The following is a 24,868-nucleotide window of genomic DNA, read 5'->3' as shown; positions in this document are numbered from 1 at the left end:
CAGTAGTTAAAAATCCTTCAGTTTCAGGGTCCTGGTATTGTGCATGCTGGCTCAATGTGACAACAGGGAGAGGACACCTCAATGTTATTTGACCTTATATTTGCTGGGGAAATAAATAACTGATGAGTACTCTGTCTTACAGTGTGCATTGAATGTATCACTTAATTCTCTTTATAGTTTCTCGATTTCAGAGTCCAATTCCTTCAGTGTCTTTCTTTTTATCTCTATATACGAGGAAGCAAAGCAAATACTACGTAATACCAGGAAACTCGGCCGCTGTAAAAAAAAATATTTAAAAACACTGAGAAAAAGCACGGCAGACAATAGCAGACCGACTGAACGATAGTCTAAAATTATACATTTACGAACCACTGCTCTTAACTGAAACCATTAAAGGAGTTACTTGTCATTTGCACAAACGAACAGTTGTACACTTTGCCTTAAAAGCAAGCAGTAGAAGTTAATTTCACTTAATTTATGTTATTGCCCATGAGAGAGAGAGAGAGAGAGAGAGAGATTTGTGCATCTATTCTAGGAATGTGGATTAATGGTTGTAATTGATCTTTATGGAAATTGTATTATAGTAATATTATCTTCTGCTCACTTTTAAGGCAAAAGAGTAGCCTGGAAATCCAGACCCAAATCCGAAAGATTAAGGGTCTGGCAATGAGTAATGAAAATGGCCCAACTCGAGGGGCCGCACCAAGCATGCATTTGAAAATCTCACTGCACGCAAATTGGATAACACTACGACCAATCACTAAGCCCCATATGCTTAGCTACCAGTGGAGCTAACTGGTAGATTAAACTCTTTCCGTATCTGGTCAGAAAAACAGCAAAAACGTCCTTCTTGCAAAGGAACGATTTGAGCGCCGTCTTCTGTTCCTCTTTTAGATAAAAAGCCAAGTCTAACTCGTTCATTGTAGCGGCCAAAGCCGTTTCAGACAACTGGTGTTCATCTGTAGCCATCTTGCAATGTTTACTAATGACTTTGACGTCGCAGCTCCGTCGTCATCTGTTTAGCTCGTCACTGGCCCGTCTATATCAGATACACCGATGTGATTGGTGCAGCTCGGCTACAAGGGCATAGTTAATGAGCATCGTTACTGAATGCCAGAGTGACTCACTGAGCAAATTCAAATTGTGCTCTTGCGAGAACTCTGGGTTTCCAGGGTAGCAAAAGTGTACAACTGTCAATTTGTGCAAATAATTAGCCTAACTCCTTGAATGATATGATTATGATGGTTTCAGTTGAGAGCATTAGTCAGTAAATGTATATATTTAGGCTGCTTACGCATTCAGTCGGTCCACGATTGTCTGCCATGCTTTCTCTCGCTGTTGTTTTTTTTTTTTTTTTATAGCGGCCGTGTTTCTTTTTTTACAAATAATGTTTCACTTCATCATACTTCCATTAGAAGCTGTTGCTCACTCTGTGTAAAGTATGCACAATGTGTATTCTCTATTTTAGCATCAGTAAATCTGTGCTCGACCTCGCGGTCTGTTAAGGAAAGCCGTGAATGTGCATCTATCCGAATGACTTTAACCGGGCTTAGTCGTACCTCCTCAGCCTGGCTTGGCCGTCGTCAAACGCACAAAGCCAGGGTGCACTGATTAGACTAGGTCAAATTTCGCTATATCCTGGGTTTATAGATTCTGCTTTTGTGAAATAGACCCCACTACTTGATGTAAACAATTTATCAAATTCTAACACAAACAAATGATATGTGAAAAAAAATGATGTAGACATGCACAAGGAACAAGTGGTGATGCAGGGAATCTATCCCATATTGTCACAGAGTCCACCATCTTCTTTTTATATACATTTCTTATTCTGATAGAGAACCACTGTTGATATGTTGCTGGTTTGATGGTTCTTATGCCCTGTCTCTCCTATATAGTTGAGCAATAAATTGTATTATATTTACAATAGGCAGTATTTTGTATTCATGTTACACAGAAACCATTTCCCCATTGGCTGGGTGCTCAGCAGAGATTAAGTCTGAGTAAAAATACATAATTTCCACAAACTGTGAATGGGATGCAGTATATGAAGATGGCATACAAAAATCACACTGTCACTTTGATCAAATCCCAAGCCTGTTTACTTCATAGCAAGCTTGACCATCTTTCTTCTCCCCTCCTACCGCTCCGGCCACTGGCAGCTCTGAGGTTTAATGGCAGCATTTGCAAGGTCTGTCATTGGTCTCTAAATCCTGGCTAAGGGCCCTTTTGTTTGCTCTCAGCAAGACGTAGAGCTGACCTGGAGGAGGCTCTCAAATTTGCAAAAAATATGGATTACTGGCCTTAAAATAGAGCTGTGCACCTGTCGTCTAACATTTTCCAGCATGGACACTCTTGGATCCAGTGACCGCACCAAATGTCACATGAAGGGGATGCTGTGACCACAAAGCTGATTAAAGCTTTCAAAACACAAAAACGAGCCAAAGAGGTTTTTCACAAACTAATATGGACTCCAAAAAAAATGAGAGATATCTTTCAAAATTTGGATCAAGTTCTCAAATGGTGACAATGACAAACTCTACATACTGCCATAACATTGTAGAATTACATTGATGGCACCCCTCTACAGCTGGAGACTGATGGGTATTTTAGGGTAATAAAGGCACTGGAAGGGGAGAGCGTAGCTGTAGCTTTTAAAAACCTGTTTTTATGCTTTAATTACTTTTTTGTTTCTTTACATACATTCTCTGTGCAAATTTGACCACCAAGTGTTTTTTAATTCCTTGTTTATTCACCTTTTTCGTTGTGTGACTGCTGTTTGACCCTGACTGATCTTGAGAACGCCACTCCATTCCACTCCATTATTCCATCCCCTCCTGCTAGACATTCATGAAGCGAAGTCATTCAGCCTCGGCATAAGAACAAATGTTTGGATAATTTTAAACCTTTTTAACTTACACGGTCGTGTCTTTGCCTCAGTTTGTGCCTCACAGGTATAATTTGCATCCACTTTGCATTGACAGTTTAAGCAATCAGGCCACCTCTAAAATTTGCTTTGTTTTCAGTCCAAAAGCCCCTTTAGAGTCATATTTGCGATGCAAACATCGTGTTGTGCTGTTTCCTCATTCATTTAAAAAAAAAAGTCCTTGCAGTCATGTGTTGGCTACATGAATGTTGTTAAATATATATTAATAATACTTATTTGTTTACAATTCCAATCCAAAAAGTTGACTAATGGTTGCAGCTAGCGCTTTATCAGTTCATTTATTTGTTGATTAACAGAACACTCTCAACTATTTTGATAATGGAATAATCATTAAAGTCACTTTTCAAGCCACAATCCTAGACATTTATTGTTTTCAGTTTTTCAAAAGTGAGAACTTGTTGATGTTCCTTATCTTACGGAATAGTATTGTAAATTGTTGTAAAAAAAAAAAAAAAGACAATTGAAGACGTTTCATGACTGCGTCTGGGTTATTGTAAGGGCTTTTGGTTTTTTTTACCAAAAGATGAATTAATGAATCAAAAATATCTGCAGATTAATCAATGATGAAAATCATTGTTAGGCTGCATTTGGCTGGTGTCAAGTTTATACAGTAATGCTGGATGCACCACATTTAGATGTAGTTTTCAGTGATGAAGTAAGACTTTAATAAACCATATATATCATATTCTGACAAATGCACCTTCTTAAATAATCTACAATTTGTGTATGAAGATTTGCAGTCATCCAGGTCACAGAATATGTAGAAGTACTCCGTAAAAGAAAGCTGGATTAACATTTTGGACTGCTAGGACAAAAAAGGTCATGCTGTGACTTTCCTCATTTGTATCAAATGATTATTCAAAAAGTTAAGTCTTTATAAAATTATGTGATGAACAATTTCTCTTTTGGAAAATACTAATTTTGTTCTGAACACAGATGTGTCATTGTCTCTCTTCTACTAGTGTAGACATGTCATTAACATTCACAAGGTGTACATCTTGATTGCTCTCTGCACAGGCAACCTTTTCCTCTGTTGATCACAAACATACTCACTCATTTCTTTCCCACGAATAACCATTTATTCTTCACACATTTACTGAAAATTACAGTTTATTGAAAGGACACATAAAGGTCAGATAACACAGATACATGTAGCTAGGAATTACTACTCAGTGCATGGCACATTCTCAGGGAGACGACCCATTGTGAGTCTTTGGCTCTTTGCCTTGAGTGCTGAAATATTAAATGTTGAACAGTTGGCCAGCCAACTTGAGCCTCTATAATTCAAAATGTGGTAGAGTAAATTAACCTTGCTACAATGAGTGACAAACAATATTTTAAGTTGGGTAGTAGTAATAGTAGTAGTATTTTTTATGTGTCAATTGATATACTTATCACAGGATACAGTGTCAGACCTCACCAGTGCAAAGGGATTTTTCTAGAAAGATCACACATTTAGAACGCAGTGTCCTTACTCAGAATAAAACTCAGATAAGTAAACAACAAATGAACAATCATGAAACAAGTTACCAGTGCCATTGCTACCTTTTTAAAAAGAATTTCTAGAATGCATGCCATTTTACTATGGAGGTTTGCAGATGACAGTTTGAAATTTGTTGACAATTCCAGTGTCTCAGCTTTTGCAAACAATGCTGATATGCGTACGTGTAGCTGTGTGTGTGTGTGTGTGTGTGTGTGTGTGTGTGTGTGTGTGTGTGTGTGTGTGTGTTTGTGTGTGTTTAAATGTGTGTGTGTCAGTGTGTGGGCGCACATTTTGTTTTTTGTGAGAGTGCGCAAGTGTGTGCTCTTAGAAAGATCCTTCAGGCAATACAGGAGCTCTGCATTTGGGTTGATATGCCGTCCACTCAGTTGTATTCATGGGGCTTTGTCTTTTTGCTGCTGCCTCCCTCTGCCTCCACGCTGTCGTCTGAGAGCTTTGTGGTGGATTTTTCAGTCTGCGCTTGGCTCCTTTGCTGTTAGGTTCAGAAGATAAAGATTCGTAATGAGGCTGTCACAATAATATTCCAGAGTAGACATGTGGTGGTCTGTAATCTTATCAGGAAATGCTCCTAAATATATCTGTGGGATGCAAAGGAACTTATTTAAAGAATATTGATGGTTACTATTGGGCATCGTCATCAGACAGTTTGATTCCTTTTCTAACCACACAAGTTCTGTCACATTTTAGGGGCTGCCACTTCAGTTGATGCAGCTAAATGAAGGTGTTGCCTTTGAAAAGACTAAGTGCTATTGGTCTGAAATCTCTCATCCTCCCCTAACAGGATTAGTGGAAAATTCACCATAGTGTTGTTGTTTGCTCCTCTTCAGTCGCACAGATACCAAAGCTAATAGTGCAATAATGCAAACCCCTTTAAATGAACATTTCCATTTGGCCATTGCATTACAATTTTAAAATCAATATGGAACATGATGGGCAGCCAGTGTAGGTTGGCTAATATGGGAGTAATGTGTTCGTATTTCTTTAAGTTTTAGCTTAAACATACAACCTTCACAAATAATAATAAAAAAAAATGCATTTTGGGTGAATAGGGTGAACATATATGTGTGGCCTTGTAATTTGGGTGCATGGAGTACACCTTGTTATTATTTTTCCCAGATTTTTCTACAAGGCAACGACACAGCGTCAGAGTCCAGCTGGTTTTCATTCCAGCTATCAAGAAAATGAGTTACACTTGGGAATAAATGCAATTTACTACCTGGTGGGATGGAAAACCAGCAGCTCTTAGGGTTTTGAAGACCAACACTGACAACAACAGCTGTCTGTGTACAGTTTAGTGGCACATTGAAACAAAATGCAGTTTAAGAGAGTGTGTTTTTATTTTATTTTTATTTTTTTTGCAGGGGGGTGTTACTCTTATTCTGCTATTTTTACAAAACACTTTAAAGACAGAATTATTGGGCTCCAATGTATTTCATTAATGGAATGCGATTTTCTTTGGTACTTTCAATAATTTAAGTCAGTTTTGGCAATGACATGTTTAAGCACAGCACATAGGCTCTGGAAACCAATTCCCCAAGAAAAGCATCTGTTTTGTGTTTACCAATGTCACTTTGGAGAATGCCTTTAGGCTTGCTGGCTGCTTGCAAATTATTGAGTTACACATCACTGTGCATGGCAGTGGGTTATAGTTATATTACCTGGCTTGAGGCACCAATAAAAAAGAGGCAACACACGCCTCTACATTTATCGGATTACTTTCAGGAGAACTTGAAAGTAAACTTTGAATTTGACCATACTATAATTGGGCAGTAATGTAATTATAAAATACTAGTAGTAATACATTTTTTATTAGTATGTATAAGTATGTGCTGGGAGTCAGTGTCTGAGACTCTGTATTCAATGACTCTCACTTCCATCTACAGGCACGATTCACGGTTGCTCAGTGAATGCACTCCTGTGGCTTCTTGCCAACCAAGGGTTGCCGCCCACTTTGATGTGGGTCTGGGATTCTCCTTTTTTATCCCCAGCTAAAACTCCCTTAAGGTTATCCAGAAGTTTTTTGCAAGGGTGGATTTTTTTGGAGAAAAAAATTGCAACAGCTTTCTCAGTAGCAGCACTACCAATGTCAGCAGTCAAGCTGATTTTTTTAAAACAAATATTTGACAAACAACTTCTTTGTTTTAACTCCTGTACTGTTACATACGTACAATTTAGACGCAGGTTGTCACTGTGGCTTTTTTTGTTTTGTTTTGTAGGCATAGATAGAAAGAAAACTTTATAATTACAATTTTGTAAGGCAAGGTTAGCTGTGCCCTCTTGCCCTATGGATATAAAATTAAATAGTAAAAAGAAAGTAACCCTCTCCAATGCTCCTATTTTATTTTGGCCGTGAGTGAAAATGTGGGTGCACGCCAATTAACTAATTGACTGTGCCACAGCATGCGAATGGTGTGTTCTTATTTCTAATATGTTGGCAACTAAAACAAATCCCATCTATTGTAACCAAACACATCACACAACTTTAATAAAGGTCTTAAACTTCATTCATAATGGTCTTAAAAGGTCTTAAATTTGACTTGGTGAAACCTGCAGAAACCCTGCTATAGTTAATCTGGCTGAAAACTGCTCTGTGGGTATGTGGTGTTGGTCTGTCAGCCTGTCAATGTTCAGGCCACATCAATGAGAGGCTCTTCGTCTGATCACTGTGCCATGGGAGACTGAGTGAATAGATGAGAGCTTATTGTACAATTTGTCTCGCCTAAAAAGTGCAAGTGTTGCTCTGTTATTTAAACCCTTCTTTGTGTTGTACGAAAACACAACAGGTGCAAGACTACAAGAATAGCCTTTTCTTCCAAAAGCAGTTGAACATTAGGCGAGATGCCACTCAGGTTCTCAGTCTCCCAAATCGAACATGAGACCACATAATGAAGGTAGAGTAGTGACAGGAATAGAGGGCACTTTAATGCAGATTGATCCACAAAGACCAGGATGCAAATCATTACTAATCAAATTGTTGACAACACCTGAAACGGCAGTGCAGTGCATGAAGGATACCAACTGACAACAGGAAAAGTGAGTTGATTGTTGATTTAGTGCTGCGACACAATGTGAAAGATTCCCAATTAATGAGATAAAAAAGACTTCACAGGGAAAGGTCAGATGTCTGAAAATTCAGTAGCGCAAATGAGACGTCACAAGTCATATCTTTTTGTTTGTCAACGTTGCTATGGCTCATAAAAAAATTTAAATAAAATAAAAACTGGAGAAGAAGAAGATATCATCTTTTAACATAACTTCTGTTACAATGTACAATGTTCACTACTGTTCTGTTGTACTTCTTTTTTTGTCTTGCATCTTGTATTCATACAGATCAGCACAAATGCCTCTGGGAATGAACTGCTTTTGACTTCAATAACATGTAACATAATGTCGAACTATTTCACTGCATTGCATCTAAAACCGAATACCATTATCATGTACTGCTATGAATCAGTGACACAGTCCAGCTGTAAAAGCAAATTCAGTCAGACTATCTCTCAGAATATCTCTCCGGCACAAAACAAACAAGTGAAGTCAAATCTGCCCATTTGTCGAGATCTTCATATTCTTGGGCAAATAGCCTGTGTCCAAAAATGGATCGCTGTCAATTGGAATGCAAGACGGTTGCTCAGTTACACAGTCTTGCACTGCATTGAAATGAGATGCATTGTTTTGTTGTACCATCTGCCACTGCCAAACAGGTGTGACTCAATTCAATAATATGATGAGGGAGGCAGTTATGCATAGGCTTTGGCAGGGCGTTGAATATCACATACTATATGTGACTTTGGCACACTGAATATTAGGCTTCATTCATTGGTTGCCTTCTATTAGGAATGTGTTGAAGGAGTTGTGTCTCTCTCCATCACACTATCATCTGCTGTGCTTCGATTTACTTCTTTGTATCATACTTAGTTGCATACTGAGTCGAATCATTTTGGGTTATTATTAGTTTTGAGTCCCTGTTTAGCCACACTGGGCTGGTTACATCTGTTTAATTCTTCTTTCCATGAAGTTTTTTTCAAACATGCTACATGTTTTTTTTTTTTGTTTTGTTTTTTTTAACATTTTGACTATGAGATTGTTGGGTAATGCAACAACTTTTTATAATAGCTATAAAAAGATTTCTTGTTGTCATAAATCTCCATGAAAAGGCAAGTTTTCATTTAAAAGACCAAAACCAACAATGATCCACTAACACGTGTTTCCCTGTGCAGCTTATTCCTCTCTGCCATAGACCTCCATGTTGTCCGAAAACTATTAAAAACACATCAAATTAGCCCCAAAGTTGTACTGGTTGACATTTCACTATCATGAACACACGCACTGTAGTTTATTTTGAGTCCCAGATACACGTCATAGACGGTGCGGTAAATACTTTATACTATATATCCACGGCTGAAAATAGTCCCCAACAAATGCACTACTTACTCATGTTAGTCATGTAACTAACGTTTTTGTTTTAGGAAACTGAGCCTTAATAAAAAAGTAACCTATTTATAAAGATTTGTGTCTTTATTTGGAACCAGTGGGCTTTTGGCTGAGTGCCACAGACAAGGAAGTTAAGTCGAAAAGTATTGTGAGACCAACTACATTGTTGATTTTGGTCTTTTCGTGGGATTTCTTGACCATAAGAAAAATATAGAAAAACATCAGCCTCATCCTGTACGACATTCCCACTGATGAAAAATTCCCCCGTGCGGCCAAAGAAGAAGAATTCACTGCAGCAACAAGAGTAAACTTTTTAAATGTCTGGATCTGTGATTATATAAATTTGAGTGACGCTCACCTGCTGTGGCTCTGGTAGCTTTTTACTAGCTGGGGTTGATTTCTCCGTCTGATTCTGGAAGCAGTCGCCCCCAGTCTAAAGGAGTAGTGTAGAGGGAAAATATGTCAGTGCAGTGTAGAAGTCAATTTCCCAGCTGTGTGTATTCAGTGAAAACACATCAGATGAATAGACCACTCTAAGTGGCATTATTATGCACGTTTGATTTTCACCAAAAAGCTACCAGAAGTTTCAGTACTTATTCTACAGCCATAGAATCATCCAATTAACATTCTCATCCGATTTATGACAGTTTACATGTGTATAGACAAAAAACTGTTCTATTCATATTCCAGTTTTCTTGTGATTAAACTGTTACATCATGTATTTATTAGTAAATTAACAGTACATTAATCAACAACAAAATTGATACATGCATAATGGATAATTGTATAGCAATTTACCAAACAAAAAATGCCTAACATTTGGTAGTTCTAGTGAAGATCCGCTGCTTTCCTCAGTCTTTTACAGTATCGTGGTAAATGGGGTTGGAGTGTTTGTCGGTAAAAAACAAGCAATTTGAAGATGTCTCCTCCGGCTCTCAGAACCTGACATGGGCATTTTTCAGCATTTTATGAAATTTTATATACTAAACAATCAATCATGAAATCACCAATACAGAGAATATTGATTAGCTACAGGCCTACAGGATGTGTTAATGTTATTCTTTTACAGAGATGTGGATATGGCTAGAAGCAATGTCAGTCATTTGCACTGTTGTGATACACTTGAATGTATTTTGCACCCATGGTAATAATTTTGCTTTCATGTGACATTGCTGCAAATTGAACTGCCCAAAACATAGCTTTATACAGGATGAAAACTAAACACGGTGACGAAATGATGCCGATCGCCACATGACAGTGAAGTTTAGCAGCCTTTACAGTTAAATTTAGCGGCGAAAAGTTGACTGTGAGCCGGGTACAGAGCACCGTGAGGTTATGGTCCGTTCAGCAGCCGTTGCAGTTGAGTTTAGCTGACATGAGTGACTGTCCTGTGGCAACGACAGTTAAGTTTAGCCACCAAAACGACTAGTTAAGATTAGAAAAAATGCTTATGGTTTGGGTTAAAACACAGGTCCCCTTAAGTCGCCCAGCTACGCCCTGAACTGCTACAATTTCTAGTCATAGTTACACTTTCTTTGTTACTATAATTGCCATGGTTCATCATTCCAACTGCTATAATTATTATTAATCATACTTCTCTATATGTGTATATCTGTATCAGTGTCTGTGTCCAAACTGGCAGCGACACAAAGAGCCTGGGTCCGAGGTTTCTACCTAAAAGGGAGTTTTCCTCACCACTGTCGCACTAAATGCTTGCTCTTGGGGGAATTACTGGAATTGTTGGGTTTTTGTAAATGATAGAGTGTGGTCTAGACTACTCTATCTGTAAAGTGTCTTGAGATAACTCTGGTTATGATTTAATACTATGAATACATTACATTGAATTGAAGTAGTAATTCTATGGACACAAACACCCGTTTCTTGGGTGCAAGTCTTGTGTTTTCCACTTAACTTTTTCCGGGACACAAACTCCGCTCCCCTGCTTGAAAGCCCTGTGTTTTAGGTTTTAGAGCCATCCATCCACCCGACCTCTTCCCTACGCAGATCTTTGCGCTCTTATACAGCGGCAGTCAATGTGGTGCATATAGTGAAAAATATGTGGAATACATACGAATTACAGTGCATTACTTTTCATAGCTGTATTTACGAATGGTCGATGAGAACAGCCTGATTACATGCTTGAAGCACCCGCTGTACACAAGAATATTTGGATGCATCAAACCACATGTAGGACAGGTGATGAATGAAGGTGAACGCCTGGATTTGTCACAGCACCGTGAGTCAATCTCCAGCCCAATGCATTGTGTATGACATATATATATATATATTTTCAACAGTTAAGTGTGACGTCTGTCGCATTTCATTTCCAAACTGAAGCATAGACTGCAAGCTATACACGCTAATACAAACTGTCTCTCCTCATTTCCTCCCAGCCCACCGGGGAGATGTGGCGGTGTTCATGAGCAAACACCATATCTCAGTCTCTGCATCAAATATGTCTCCTGTTATCTGTATCAAAATGGTTCTCTCTTTAGCTGCAGGATTTGTTTTACAACCTTGCCAAAATTTTTATAATCAATTATGGGACATGAGTGAACATTGTTTTTGCCAGAATTTCATTAAAAAATCTATTTCGTTGACACGGTTTACATAGAGGATAATTTCCTGTCTGGGTGGCATCCCTCCGTACAGTACTCCCCTGTTTTCAGTGGTCTATCATCTTATAACTGTAATAGTTCTTGATAGCCACTTGTCAAAAATCCTTATGGACCCTGTTCACTTCCCCTGCTTTCTTCAAATCCTGTTGGTTTTGATAGGGTTAGAGATGCCTTCGTGATGACTGACTGCTCACAGTTGCCTGGATCTTAAAGAAGCAATTCTGTGACTATACAATACCAAAGTCCTCAACAAAAAGTGTCAGTGCTTGCTTCGCTCTTCCCTCCTTCTATAACTGCTTCCAAAGTACCAGCAACGCATTCGGTTCCTTGAAATGTTTCAATGAAGATCCCCAGTGTATAGTTCAGTGTATGTTTGCACTGGGCAAGTGCAGCTATGAGTGAAAAGCTCTTTGAAGTTGTTGTGAATGTGCAAATGTCTTCAGTGCAACTACAGCACTCTCCCATGCAGTTGCAGTTAAAATGCATAACTAGAATCATTACATTTAAGGCTGCAACAAACACTTATGTTATTAATGTCACTATTGATTGATCTGTCAGATTATATGTTCGATTAATTGATTCATTATTTAGTTTACAAAATGCCAGTCACAAGTTTTCTCAAACCTATAATGTCTTCAATTTCCAAATCCAAAAGACCTTTAGTTTATTATGATCTAAATAATAAAAAAACAAGCAGCATGTCTTTGCATTTTGAGATCAGGGTTGAATGTTTACCAGTGTTCCTTTAAAAAAAAGGCTTAATGGCTTCAGCCCTACTCTTTACAACAGTCTGTTTATCAGGGGCGTAGCACAAAATTCTGGCCCCTGTAGAAAGGCATTTTCTATGGGCCCCTCCCTGCATTCACAGCTATTCATTCTAGCATCTTTTTGGGCCCTCCTCACATGAGGGCCCTGGGTACTCAGTCCCCTTTTTCCCCCCAGTCCGACACCCCTACTGTTTATAACCAATGTTTGACAAAGGACATTGTTATCCTTTGGTAATGTACAATAAGAAGCAATTCAACAAAATTCTAAGTGTAAAAGTTGAACTAACAACTATTGACTGAATAATGTATCATCAAGCTGAAACTGGTTGCAGTTCCTGCATTAAGTTTTCCAATCAATGAACCTGATGAAGACACTTGAAGTAAAAGTCTTGTCTGGTTTCTGTTTCTTGAGCATGAATTCAGTGAAAAGGTGAACAGATGGATACAAGCTTCATGGATACAGGACCTCAGGTCACATAGGCCATTATAGTTTGATTACTCTAAAGGCTTACCTTTTCCATCTGGCAGTCTTTAACTCCGCTCTCTCTGCTCATTACTCCGATGTTCATGGGTGATTTACTGGCTGTGACAATTCTCTGAACTTTAGAGATATCCTGTTGGGAAAAAGATAGAACATTTCAACTCGGGGTTAAAAATAAAATGTCTGAATGGCTTGTTGATGCAGCAGTGGCTTTTGGGTTCTTGAAAAGTAAACAGTTGTGACTCAAAGGTTCATAACTGTTTCATCTATACTTGTACATCCAAAACTATCCAGTTTATTTGTTTGTAGTAAATAAATCATGGCTGTTTTTACAACAGGCAGCAGAGAGGGCAACAGAAACAGATTGCTGACAAACTAAAAAAAGAATTATTGAAATACTTGGCTTGGAAGGCTTGGAGGTGAACCTAGTAATATTCCACAATACTGTATACCACATATCTAGTACTAATATCAAAAATCTTTTTCACTAATTCATATTTCTGCACACATAGTTTTACAATTTGAACAACTGCAGTAAGAAGCCACACTCCACAACCACACCAGCAGAGATTCTAAACTCTGGTTTACAAAGTTGGCATAAAATATGTAAAACAATTCTCTCTATCTAAAACTAACAGCTACTGTGCAGAGATGGGGACTCGAGTCTGAGACTCGGACTCGAGTCGCACTTAAGTCGCACAAACAGCTGACTTCAGACTTGACTCGGACTCGAGCTTCGAGACTTGTCAACAACCTGTTTTCATGCAATTATAGCTTTTTAAATCAAAATGTATTCATGTATTTCTATTTTCTTTTATTGGCGCATATACGGGGAAACGTATGACGAGCTGCATGTCCCCTGCCCTTTGCCATAATGTGCAATGTAACGCATGCGCCTATGTGCGCGCACTCACATATCAAAAAATGCATTGCCGATGGCGACACCAAATCCTCCTGGAGTTGTACCTTTTCTCATTAGTTTTGCTTTCAATAACTTGGTAAACAGAGGCAGTAAGCTAACAGCTACATGCAGAGTGTGTGGCACCAAGATAAATGATGCCGGATCAACGTCGGACTTCATCAGGCATCTCAAAACGCACCTAAATAGGTCAGTCACTCACACACTAATGTGAAAAGAGAAGTTACATTTAGCATATATCGTCACAGGTAACAAGCTAACCATCGCAAAGTGTTGTGTTAATGCTGAGAACAGGCACATTGTATCTTTATTGTTAGTAGTTGCTAAGGCTCAGACATCCATGGCGCACAGGAGGCGGGACGCACAAATCCATCTCCCCAGGAACAAACGCTGTGTTGGGTGGGCAAACTCATGTGATGCGTAATTGATCCCGTGGATGATTTGTAGGCTATTAAGTGAACAAGGTGTACCCGGTCCACCAAACACTGGGTTGTCTTGACTGTCTTAATTCTGCACATATTTCCGTTACTGTAGTCCTATTTACTATTTCAATATTTCATCCATGCGTGGCACAGCGGATCCGTGCGCACTGTCACCTGCCGTGGAGACGCCTTGGCTCACTAACCTCTCCTCCGCTGAGTCGGATCTCCCTCGCGCTGGGCTCAGTTTCACTGAGCGTACTAACACTTAGAAAGGACAGGGACAGATCACATGGCCAGAGACTTGACTTGAACTTGCCCCTCAAAGACTTGAGACTTGACTTGGACTTGCAAAAAATGACTTGTGAACATCTCTGCTACTGTGATAATGGATGCAGTTATATTTTAGTAAAGTAAGTCTACAGCCATGCTAGCGGCTCTGTGAGGCCAATCTTGAACAGCATGCTAACATGCTTACAAAGGCAATGCTAAGATACTGATGTTTAGCAGGTATAATTGTTAGCATATTCACCATACGTTAGAGTGTTATCATGCTTAAACACACAGTACAGCTGAGGCTGATGGGAAATGTCATTAGTTTTGCAGGTATTTGGTCATAAACCAAAGTATCGGCCGGTAGTTATCTGTCCGTGAATCTGGGGGGAGGAGCTTCTGAAGGGGGTGGCCTGTATTTGTTTGGTAGTTGAGTTCAAATATCGACAATCTTTGCCCAGCATCGCTTACTGCACCTTTAACGGGTGGCAGTCCACGCAGTCTGCCCGGGAGAGATTCAACTTGCGGCTGCTCGGTGTGGGAGGATCCCCTCGTATCCCTGCATTTCCTTCGTGGTGGTGCACCGTGACCGGCTCTAGGTCGGCTTGGAAAGGCTACTGCTAGTGACTACTGCTAGGGGCTACTGCTGGTGGCTACTGCTAGTGGCTACTGCTAGTGGCAAGCCCACCAAGCGTCCAATGCTGGGAAGCGGGATGATACCTGCTGTCAAATGCCTGGACACATACCATTACTGTATCAGGGGTCTGCGGCAATGTCGGAAACCCACCCAACTTACAAGCCCACGTCTCGTTTACTATGCTTTTTGTGTGTGACTTGTTTGCTGTGTCATCACCATTCATATCTATAGACCACCTGTGGGAAACACTGTTCAGTGCACTCGCCCTGCTAGCGGCTTGACTTGAAGTATTTCCAGTCGAATGAGGGGTCACTGACGGATGATTCGACTCATAGACTTTCAGAGGGCAGCACTAGCCTATTAGGATACAAGACATATAGGGCCAGATGTACTTACATTTGCGAATGTAGCGTTATCAGCGCCATGGCCAACCTGCAGAAAGCGCACGCTGTGATACTTCAGCTTTACCAAACCTGCAGTTCATCGGGTTATCAGCGCCTTTCTCCGCCCACTATACCGTAAATTGCGCGCATCTTTCTATCGTGGATCAGCCACCAAGTCAGTCAAAACAGCGAAAACAAAGATTTAGCGATAACGAAGTTGATCTGCTTGTTTATGAGGTAACAGCTTGATGCGTGTTATTTCGGCATTAGTGGTGGGGAAATGTATGTATTGACTAGTGCGCTGTAGCTGTAGTACTGGTGCTATGATACGGCTGAGTGCAGACTGCGATATTCCCACTGCTGATGCTATGACTGTTTGAAATGATCCTGATGCCAATATTTGTAATGTAGCGAGGAGTTTGACAACTGCTGGAATGTGAACGCTAAGTTGGAGATTCAATGTAATCTTTGATTTCTTCCAGTAACTGTAATATTGCATGGCTGCTTAATCTGTAACACTTAATGATTTTGTGTTCACTCAACTGAAAAAGGGTGGTCCTTGTGGTAAAAATCTTTTCAGCTCGTCTCCCTGGCCTATGTCTTTGTCTTGCTCAAGTTACTGCTGCCATTTTACAAGGAGGCATATGCGAGGAAACCCGCTTGCGGCTGATTTACACCTGCTTTTAAGAGGCGGAGAATTTTCACTGCAAAATAGATGCGTGCTTTCACAGGCATTTTTTTTTACATACAGCGGAATACATCATTAGGCGCACTTTACGCTTCTCCTCCCAGAGATGTTCACAAGTCATTTTTTGCAAGTCCAAGTCAAGTCTCAAGTCTTTGACCTCGAGTCCAAGTCAAGTCTCAAGTCTTTTGCCACAAGTCCAAGTCAAGTCTCAAGTCTCTGGCCATCTGATCTGTCCCTAACACTGTATTGTTAAATCTTATGAATTCAAAACATGTCCTGTAGCTACCATCCATACAGTACAGTATCAAAATCAGCTGTAGGATAACTTTATGGGGTCTACTTAACACATCCCTCTAGACCTCGGACCTGGTGAAATATTAACCTAAGTCTGTCACATCATATAAAGATACAATGTGCCTGTTCCCAGCATTAGCACAATACTTTGCGATGGTTAGCTTGTTACCTGTGATTATATATGCTAAATGTAACTTCTCTTTTCACATTAGTGTGTGAGTGACTGACCTATTTAGGTGCGTTTTGAGATGCCTGATGAAGTCCGACGTTGTTGATCCGGCATCATTTATCTTGGTGCCACACACTCTGCATGTAGCTGTTAGCTTACTGCCTCTGTTTCACTCAAAAAAATGCCTAATGTCGAAGTGGAAATCAAGAGAAAAGTGGCAGAGTACAGAACAACATGCATCTCAGTGTCAGTCCAAAATACGCACAATAAGCAGTATGAACTCACTGATGTAATGGCATTTATTTTCTAAGTGTTAGTACGCTCAGTGAAACTGAGTCCAGCGCGAGGGAGTCCCAACTCAGCGGAGGAGAGGTTAGTGAGCCAAGGCGTCTCCACGGCAGGTGACAGTGCGCACGGATCCGCTGTGCCACGCATGGATGAAATAATGAAATAGTAAATAGGACTACAGTAACAGAAATATGTGCAGAATTAAGACAGTCAAGACGGCCCAGTGTTTGGTGGACCGGGTACACCTTGTTCACTTAATAGCCTACAAATCATCCACGGGATCAATTACGTATCACATGAGTTTGCCCACCCAACACAGTGTTTGTTCCTGGGGAGATGGATTCGTGCGTCCCGCCTCCTGTGCGCCATGGATGTCTGAGCCTTAGCAACTACTAACTATAAAGATACAATGTGCCTGTTCTCAGCATTAACACAACACTTTGCGATGGTTAGCTTGTTACCTGTAACGATATATGCTGAATGAAACTTCTCTTTTCACATTAGTGTGTAAGTGACTGACCTATTTAGGTGCGTTTTGAGATGCCTGATGAAGTCCGACGTTGTTGATCCGGCATCATTTATCTTGGTGCCACACACTTTGCATGTAGCTGTTAGCTTACTGCCTCTGTTTACCAAGTTATTGAAAGCAAAACTAATGAGAAAAGGTACAACTCCAGGAGGATTTGGTGTCGCCATCGGCAATGCATTTTTTGATATGTGAGTGCGCCCACATAGGCGCATGCGTTACGTTGCACATTATGGCAAAGGGCAGGGGACATGCAGCTCGTCATACGTTTCCCCGTATATGCGCCAATAAAAGAAAATAGAAATACATGAATACATTTTGATTTAAAAAGCTATAATTGCATGAAAACAGGTTGTTGACAAGTCTCGAAGCTCGAGTCCGAGTCAAGTCTGAAGTCAGCTGTTTGTGCGACTTAAGTGCGACTCGAGTCAGAGTCTCAGACTCGAGTCCCCATCTCTGTCTCCTCCCACCTCTTTATGGGAAACTCACACTTTCCCCTTCAACCTGCTATAAATGCATATGCATGACACGGAAAAGCGCAATTTGCCATTGTCAGTCCCCGTGACAGGCAGTCTGCGCTTTTACCTCAGTGCGGCCTGTTTGTACATACCTCGCCATGCTTTTACGCGCACGTTGCGAAAGAAATACGCCTGAAGTGGGCGCAAAAGCGTTAGTACATCTGGCCCAGAGTATGTATATGGCAGCAGAGTAACCCAGTGCCAATTGTTGTTGTCATGCGTGTGGCTCATGGTACAATGGTGTCACAGGGAACCTGAAACATAGACTTCAGACATCTCAAAATAAATTAATAAGGCTTATTTTAGACCTTCCAATTAGAACTCATCTGGAATCTTCCCACTTTGAAAGGGTGGGATGGTTGAAAGTGGAGGATCGAGTGTCTCAGATGCAGCTGGGTATGGTACATAAAATTGTTAATGGAGATGTTCCCAAATAGTTTAGACATTATTTTAATAGAGTAAACGAAGTTCACAGGTACTCCACTAGGGGTAGCCCAACTGATTTTGTACCCCCCAGATTTAACACTAATCTGGGCAAACAGTCTTTTCTTTATATTGGAACTACCCTTTGGAACCGGTTACCTGCTACACTCAAGACAGTCAGAAGCAGTTTTAAACGGAGGTTGAAAGTATGGCTTAGGTGCCAATCGTAGTCATTATCATATCATAGTCTATTTTTATTGTTCATTTTTCTGTGTAATGTGGATGAATTTGTTTAATGTATGATGAATGAATGTCCTCTCCCCCTTCCCTTATAGGGACCACAATGGAAATAAGTCTTTGGGCTTTATTGTGTCATCCCTGACTATTTATGTATTTTTAATGTATGACACATGTACTGTTTCATATTTTTATATTTAAGTGGTCAAATAAAATCAATCAATCATTTAGAGTAGTTGAGGCCATTTTTTTTTCTTCGAGATCTTGATTGTAATGTACAAAGTAAATAAGCATCAAAAACGGAACTGCTACAATTAATGTATGATAGAAATGTAAAATCAACAGATCTCTGGTGCAAAAAAGTTAGTGCAGGCTCCCTGACAGTGTATTCTGATGAAGACTGATGTCAATAACTGAGTGTGGTGGAGAATGTTTTCTGCTCAGGGTCCCCTGAGTACAGCAATGGCCTTCTGCTTGACCCTCACGCATAAGGAATGTTGACATTATTTAGGGTCAGCTCACGTTTTCACCCACAGTGAGGCACAAACTTCTCACTTCTCCAGCAACAAGCCAATCAAAAAGTCAGATACTTGGAACCTGGAACAATCTATAGGACAGTGGCTCACGTAGGTGTTGAGACAAAATTTCAACACAAGAAAGGTCAAGCTGTCAATTGATGCATTCTGAAATATGTCGACATTTACAAGCAGTGCAGAAAATGTACATGTCTGGGTTTTTCTTAGCCTCTTTTAACAGTTCCTGGATACAATCATTGACATAATTAAACAGTATTAACAGAAAGTAGTAGTAACACAAAAGACAAAAATATGCTTGGACCATGTTCTGTATTCTTTCCTGCACCAAACAGTAAAAGTAAACTGAGTTTGTACAGCAGATATCTCTCAAAAGTAACTCTGTCCATCTTTTGCAGTAGGCTGGTACATAGTATTTTCCTTAACTGGGTCAAAAGTGGTCTCTTGAGAGCATAAAGTAAGATGTTTGCAAGATAACCATAAGCAATCTTAACCTGTCACTGTCACACTCCATTTTGGGCGAACACTTCATGCATTATTTCCTGACTTTTGACAGCTTCCGTCAGATCCAGCAACATTTGACAGTGCAGCAAAAGAGGAAGGGCATGTAACATGGTCCTCTGTCTCCATGCAGCCATTGATCCTTCAGTAGAATGATAAATTGCTAACGTTTTTTTTCTGATCTGAAACCCTGCATTGCACATTTAACTGTCAGACTGTAAAAGTTTAATATCTAAGATGAATTTAATAAAAAAAGAGCTTTAGACAATTTTTTTTTTGCACTATCAACCACCTACTACCACCTCCTTGCGTGGCAGAGATGAATATCCCGTCGATTTATATAATCAAGGAAACAATCATAAAAGTACATAGTAAGTGCTGAGAGCAGGGCAATAAAATGCCTGATTTCTCCTCCGGCACAGTGCTCCGAGCATCTAAGACATCATCTCCCATTACTTTGATGAAAATTTCATGCTAACAGACCGCAAGACTTGGCTCTCTCCCCGAGACTGTTAAATATGAAGCAACTTCCACTACAATCTTGCTGATCCCTGCATCTTCACACTAATGAATCTTTCACCAGCAAAAAGAGCTTTGTGTGTGTGTGTGTGTGTGTGTGTGTGTGTGTGTGTGTGAGTGAGAGAAGGGCAAGATCTGGGAGAGTCTTATCTGTAGCTTCTACCAGAGCTTAAGGCCCATTATGTTAACTCAAACTACAAGTGTAAAGCTCAAAGTGGTGTCAGTGAGTGCTTGAACAAACATCCCTGCACTTACCCATCTTTGGATTTCAAAAACACAAAGCGGTTTACTCTAAGTGTGCTCATGAAACTCAAATGTATGTTTTATCATCCACTTAGTGGATCAATACTGTTTCCATAAGTTAATAGTTAGTTTTGGAGCATTGTTTTTCTTTTTTTCACTGGTGGTAGTGCCATCATACCCTGCTGTGTGCAAAATAATTGCCTTTTGATCACCAACACATAATTAGCATATGATTAGCCATGCATTTTTTGAAATATCAGCATGTATAACTGAATGAATTCAGCTACAATTCACTTACACTAATATGTCAGCTCAAAACTGCGCAGCAGAAATTTGCATTAAGAGTGTAATAACAACATTACTGAGTGCTTTCATGCTGTTAAGCAACACCATGTGGTCATCAAATAGCCAAGTTCCTGACATTTGCCTCTACGTATGTCAGTGGATTGTTACCTAACTTCTCAGCTGTGGGCTGTTTGGCTCTTCCATGCACAGTAAGTGCTATTGTGTGCTGTTATTTTACTACTTAATTTGAGATCAATTTGGCAGTGATTTAAATGAGTTTTGACCCACCTCCACATGCACAGGCAGAGTGGACAGATGGAGCAGCCCAGTAATCTTTACAGTGAAGGCATGCTCAGATTTATCAGACAGCCTGTCAAAGTGTACAGCAGCTACAGGAGATAATGGAGCTAGCAACTGCTCACAAGTGGAGTGCTGCTACTTGTATGCTAATGAAGTAGGAAGTATAAACTTCATTAGCATAAAGTCAACCCACACCTACCTTGAGTTTCCTTTACTTGTCTTTTCTTTTTGTGAGATGCTTATTTTGCCCATGTGCTTGCATTTATTTGGCTCAGAGTAATGAAAGAAGGATGACGGGGAAATTTAGTTATATTGAGTTCATCCAGTTTTGCTTCCATCACTGAAAAGAGTTTATACGTGGAAAGAAAGTATCAATTGCCGACTATTGTGTTGTATGATGCGCAGCAGAGGGACAGTGGTGACACTGGTGTAGATGGTGGTACTGACGCATGATGAGAAATAAAGAAAACCAAAAATCCTCTAAGGCATGTCAAATCTCTTAGGCACCCACGAAAGAGAGGCAGAGTAAATTTGTGACTGCTGTGAGGGGAGAAAAGCCTCTTAAAGACAGAATTGCTCACCAGGATCATGGCAGATAAGGCACAGCGGTGCTGTGACGGGCTAGATGATTTCAAAGTGACTGCAGCGACTGCTTTTCAGATATCAGAACTAACCTGATCTTTGATTTAGATGGACATGACCACAGGTACTATGGAGAATATGTTCAAGAAACAAAAGTAATGTGTATAGTCTGCTGGTTTCAGTTCTGTTGTTTTAGGTCTACAGAGTCGCAGAAATATAGAAATGTTCTTTTCAGTCAGTATTGGTTGCATTCAAAGAATAAAAACATATTATCTGGGTAAAATCTTTACACTAAAATGTTGACGTGTTTTACGAGCAAAACAAGAGGCAATATCTACACTGAAGGCATAATCCTATTTTACAATGAGTACAGGCCAGTTACTTATTTTTACTCCTGAAAGGGATTAAATCCTGAGCCCTTAGTGAATCTACTGTGACCTTGACTTTGAAAGGCTCCAAACAAAGCCTGTGTCACATTGAGTTAATAATTTCATAGAGAACAGATTTTAAATCCAACATACCAAAAGTCCCATAATTCCCCAAAGTAATTGGGCTTTACCTCCAAAGCTATGGCACCATGGAATACAAATACTGATATAAATGACTTAGGTTGCTGCTTGATTTAGACATTATTCTGAACAACCTCTGGAATCATGTTTACCCAACTGTTATATTTGGTAGTAATTATTTCTTGGGCTATTTCCCTCTTGAGATATATACTCAAGGCATCAGATAGACAAATAGCCACTTGAAAAGGAGGTAATAATCGGCTAACACTTAAATTAATATTGCAGACAGTGCATTATGTGCGCTCTGATGTGTGGTGAGGTGAGTATTTTGGCACAGAGTTATATTCCATGATGTTACCAAGTTGGGTGTTACAGTGTGAAATGAATTTCAATTTGAAAGTGTTTACACAGACAGGAGCGGAAAACAGCAGCCTGCTTTATCTTATCTGGAAAGTCAGACGGAAAATTATACTCCACCATTACAGAGGCAAATCCAAATTCCAACTTGCTTTCCATTTTCACTTTACAAAACAAACTTCTCTTATTTTCATCCCAAGACGTCGTAACTGCTGTGTTTAAACTGGGGTCACTGACAATCAAACGGACCAGATTAGATTGTGTCAAAAGACTGCCACCTTGATTGATTGATTGATTGATTTACTGAAGCTAAATATTCCCTTTAAAATGTTAATGTGTAAAATCTTGTAATAAGTAGTTAATAGATATATAATGTGCTTTGAGTGTCTTTTGAGCCATTTTAAAATGAAGAAAAGTAGAGATGTAAAGGCCGTTTTATGGTCGTGCGTAAACTCCACGCCGTAGCTACGCCGTCGCTCCTACGGCGTTGTGACCCTTTCGGAGTTCGAGTACGTGTTTCTTTGCTGGGGGGGGGGGTGGTTTCCGAAGGGTCAATCGCGAAACTCTTTGTTTACTTGTGCGTTGGTGTGTGCCTCGAGCCGGCATGTGTGTGCGTGGGGAGTGGGTGATAGAGCGAGGGAGAAAGTGAGAGAGTTCGGAGAAAGTTGTGACTCTAGAGTCATAGTGAGAGAAACAAAGTGTCTCCCCAGTGCTTTCTGACCACGGCGGGGAATCTGTAGCAGGAAAAGTTAACCCTCACCTTGATTTCATGTTGTTTATGGAGAAGGAGAACCAGGAAATGAGTCAGGGGAAATGCAACGCTACCAAGTCACGGCCGAGCGACGTGCGTGCGTGCCCGCGACGTGTAGTTATATTTTTCGAGAGGTGCACGTCAGGCTACGGCGTAGGGTCCGGCGTAGACGCAGAGTGGTCTGCGGGGGTTTTACAACAACCCGGGCCTTCCTTTGGATAAACATGAAATCAGATGGACGTGAGAGGAATGCTGAATTACCTTGGCATGTGGCTGCTGAAAGGTGACTCTGGAGCTGTTGATGAGTGATGAGTATCTGAACAAGTGGGTGGAGGAGGTGGGGAATCTGGGACTGCTGCTGGGCTGGTTGTGCAGGACAGCTGAGAAGCAGATGTGAACCGTGTCCTTCAGCGCCTTCAGCTGAGACTCCTGTCCCCAAACAAAATTACACACACAGGCAGATTTCTGAATCCCTCCTTCCATCCATCCACATGAGAAATTTACTTGGGCATTAAAGCCATTGGCCACGCTTTCAAATGGCTTTAGTACAGTTAGGAGGCATCGTTAGGCAAGACATGAAGCGGGACTCACCAGAGTAATACAAAAGAAGGAATGCTGGAAAGATCATTTACTTTTAATCAATTATAATAATGGGCAAAATGATTGGTTTAATTATTTTACAACAGCCCTTTGACGTCAGTACTCCTGAGCGGAGCACCGGAATTACCTGTTTTCCTCATCAGCTTTTTTTCCGCCATGCGTTTTTAACTCATCTAACTTGCCCCTAGTGACAGTGTGTCAATAACTACATATGAACATAACATTATACATGATATATTGAAGCCGCTGCATGCTTTCAACCTGCTCAAGCTCAGCATTTAAAAAATACACCCTCATTAATCAGACAATTGCCATGGAAATGTTTATTGTGGGAGTTATTTTTACCTTTACAATTATTTTCTATCCTCAAACTCCACTCTCTAAAGCTATATTATATTATATATATATATATATATAGTAGGGCTGTCAGCATTAATGCGATTAAGGGCCGAGCATAATGCGTTCATTTCTTTTAATCGTATTAATCGCATGTTGCCATTTATTAATTTATTTTCACTCGGCTTTGCGTCGTGCCTAACAGGATACTTTTTTGCCGTACTTCCTCGTAACACATCCTGCTGCTGCAGGAACAGCGACGCGGATTTCGGTGCCTCATTCTGGTGCCACTGATATGTCTGCACTTCTCTCTGATGCTCTGAAACAGACGTTACAGGCAACAGAAACATTGCTGCACTTGACGCTAGTTAACATTATACTCGACAGCAGCTAACGTTAGCCTACCGCTAGCTAGAAGCTGGATAAAACACAGTTACAATGCTGACAGCTAACGCTAAACGGTGTAAAGTGTGTCTGCATTTCACTGTAGAGGATTCAACAATGGGATGTAACAATCTGCAGCTGCTGTTGTCGGAAAAACAGACGGTGCGTTCAATGAAACTGGTAATTTACAGCGTCGTGGTGCATTCAAAGTTGTTGTTAAATGCCCTTTTCCCATCTGGTGGTTGTTTTTGTCATTCAACAGCTATTTACTAGTGAAATAAGTTATTGTTATAGTGATTACATTATTATTAAACATTTAATTTTGACGATATGGCCTTAGCAATAAACAAGCCATTCTTTAACTGTTTAGTACCCTTCTTTTTGTAACTTTCTTAAAAAGTATTGGTTCAGGCACCGTTAAGGCACCGGTACCGTTTTAAAAGTACCGC

At 40.2% G+C, this 24,868-nt stretch overlaps 1 protein-coding gene across 1 annotated transcript in view; it reads right to left on the bottom strand.

Annotated features, from left to right (window-relative positions):
• Positions 1-4,016: 4,016 nt before the first annotated feature.
• luzp2 (leucine zipper protein 2) overlaps positions 4,017-24,868 on the bottom strand; it is a 172,430-nt gene continuing 151,578 nt past the window's right edge. The window contains exons 9-12 of the mRNA XM_078256804.1: positions 23,361-23,528; positions 12,777-12,878; positions 9,238-9,312; positions 4,017-4,920 (exon numbers count right to left, since the gene is read on the bottom strand). Of these exons, the coding sequence (XP_078112930.1) occupies positions 4,813-4,920; positions 9,238-9,312; positions 12,777-12,878; positions 23,361-23,528 (453 nt within the window). The 3' untranslated portion in view covers positions 4,017-4,812. The remainder of the gene's footprint in view (positions 4,921-9,237; positions 9,313-12,776; positions 12,879-23,360; positions 23,529-24,868) is intronic.

The sequence above is a fragment of the Sander vitreus genome, chromosome 1 (genome assembly GCF_031162955.1).
Source record: "Sander vitreus isolate 19-12246 chromosome 1, sanVit1, whole genome shotgun sequence".
In the NCBI taxonomy this organism is placed as follows: domain Eukaryota; kingdom Metazoa; phylum Chordata; class Actinopteri; order Perciformes; family Percidae; genus Sander; species Sander vitreus.
The sequence above is the reverse complement of the archived record's forward strand: the minus strand, read 5'-3'. Positions and strand labels throughout refer to the sequence as shown.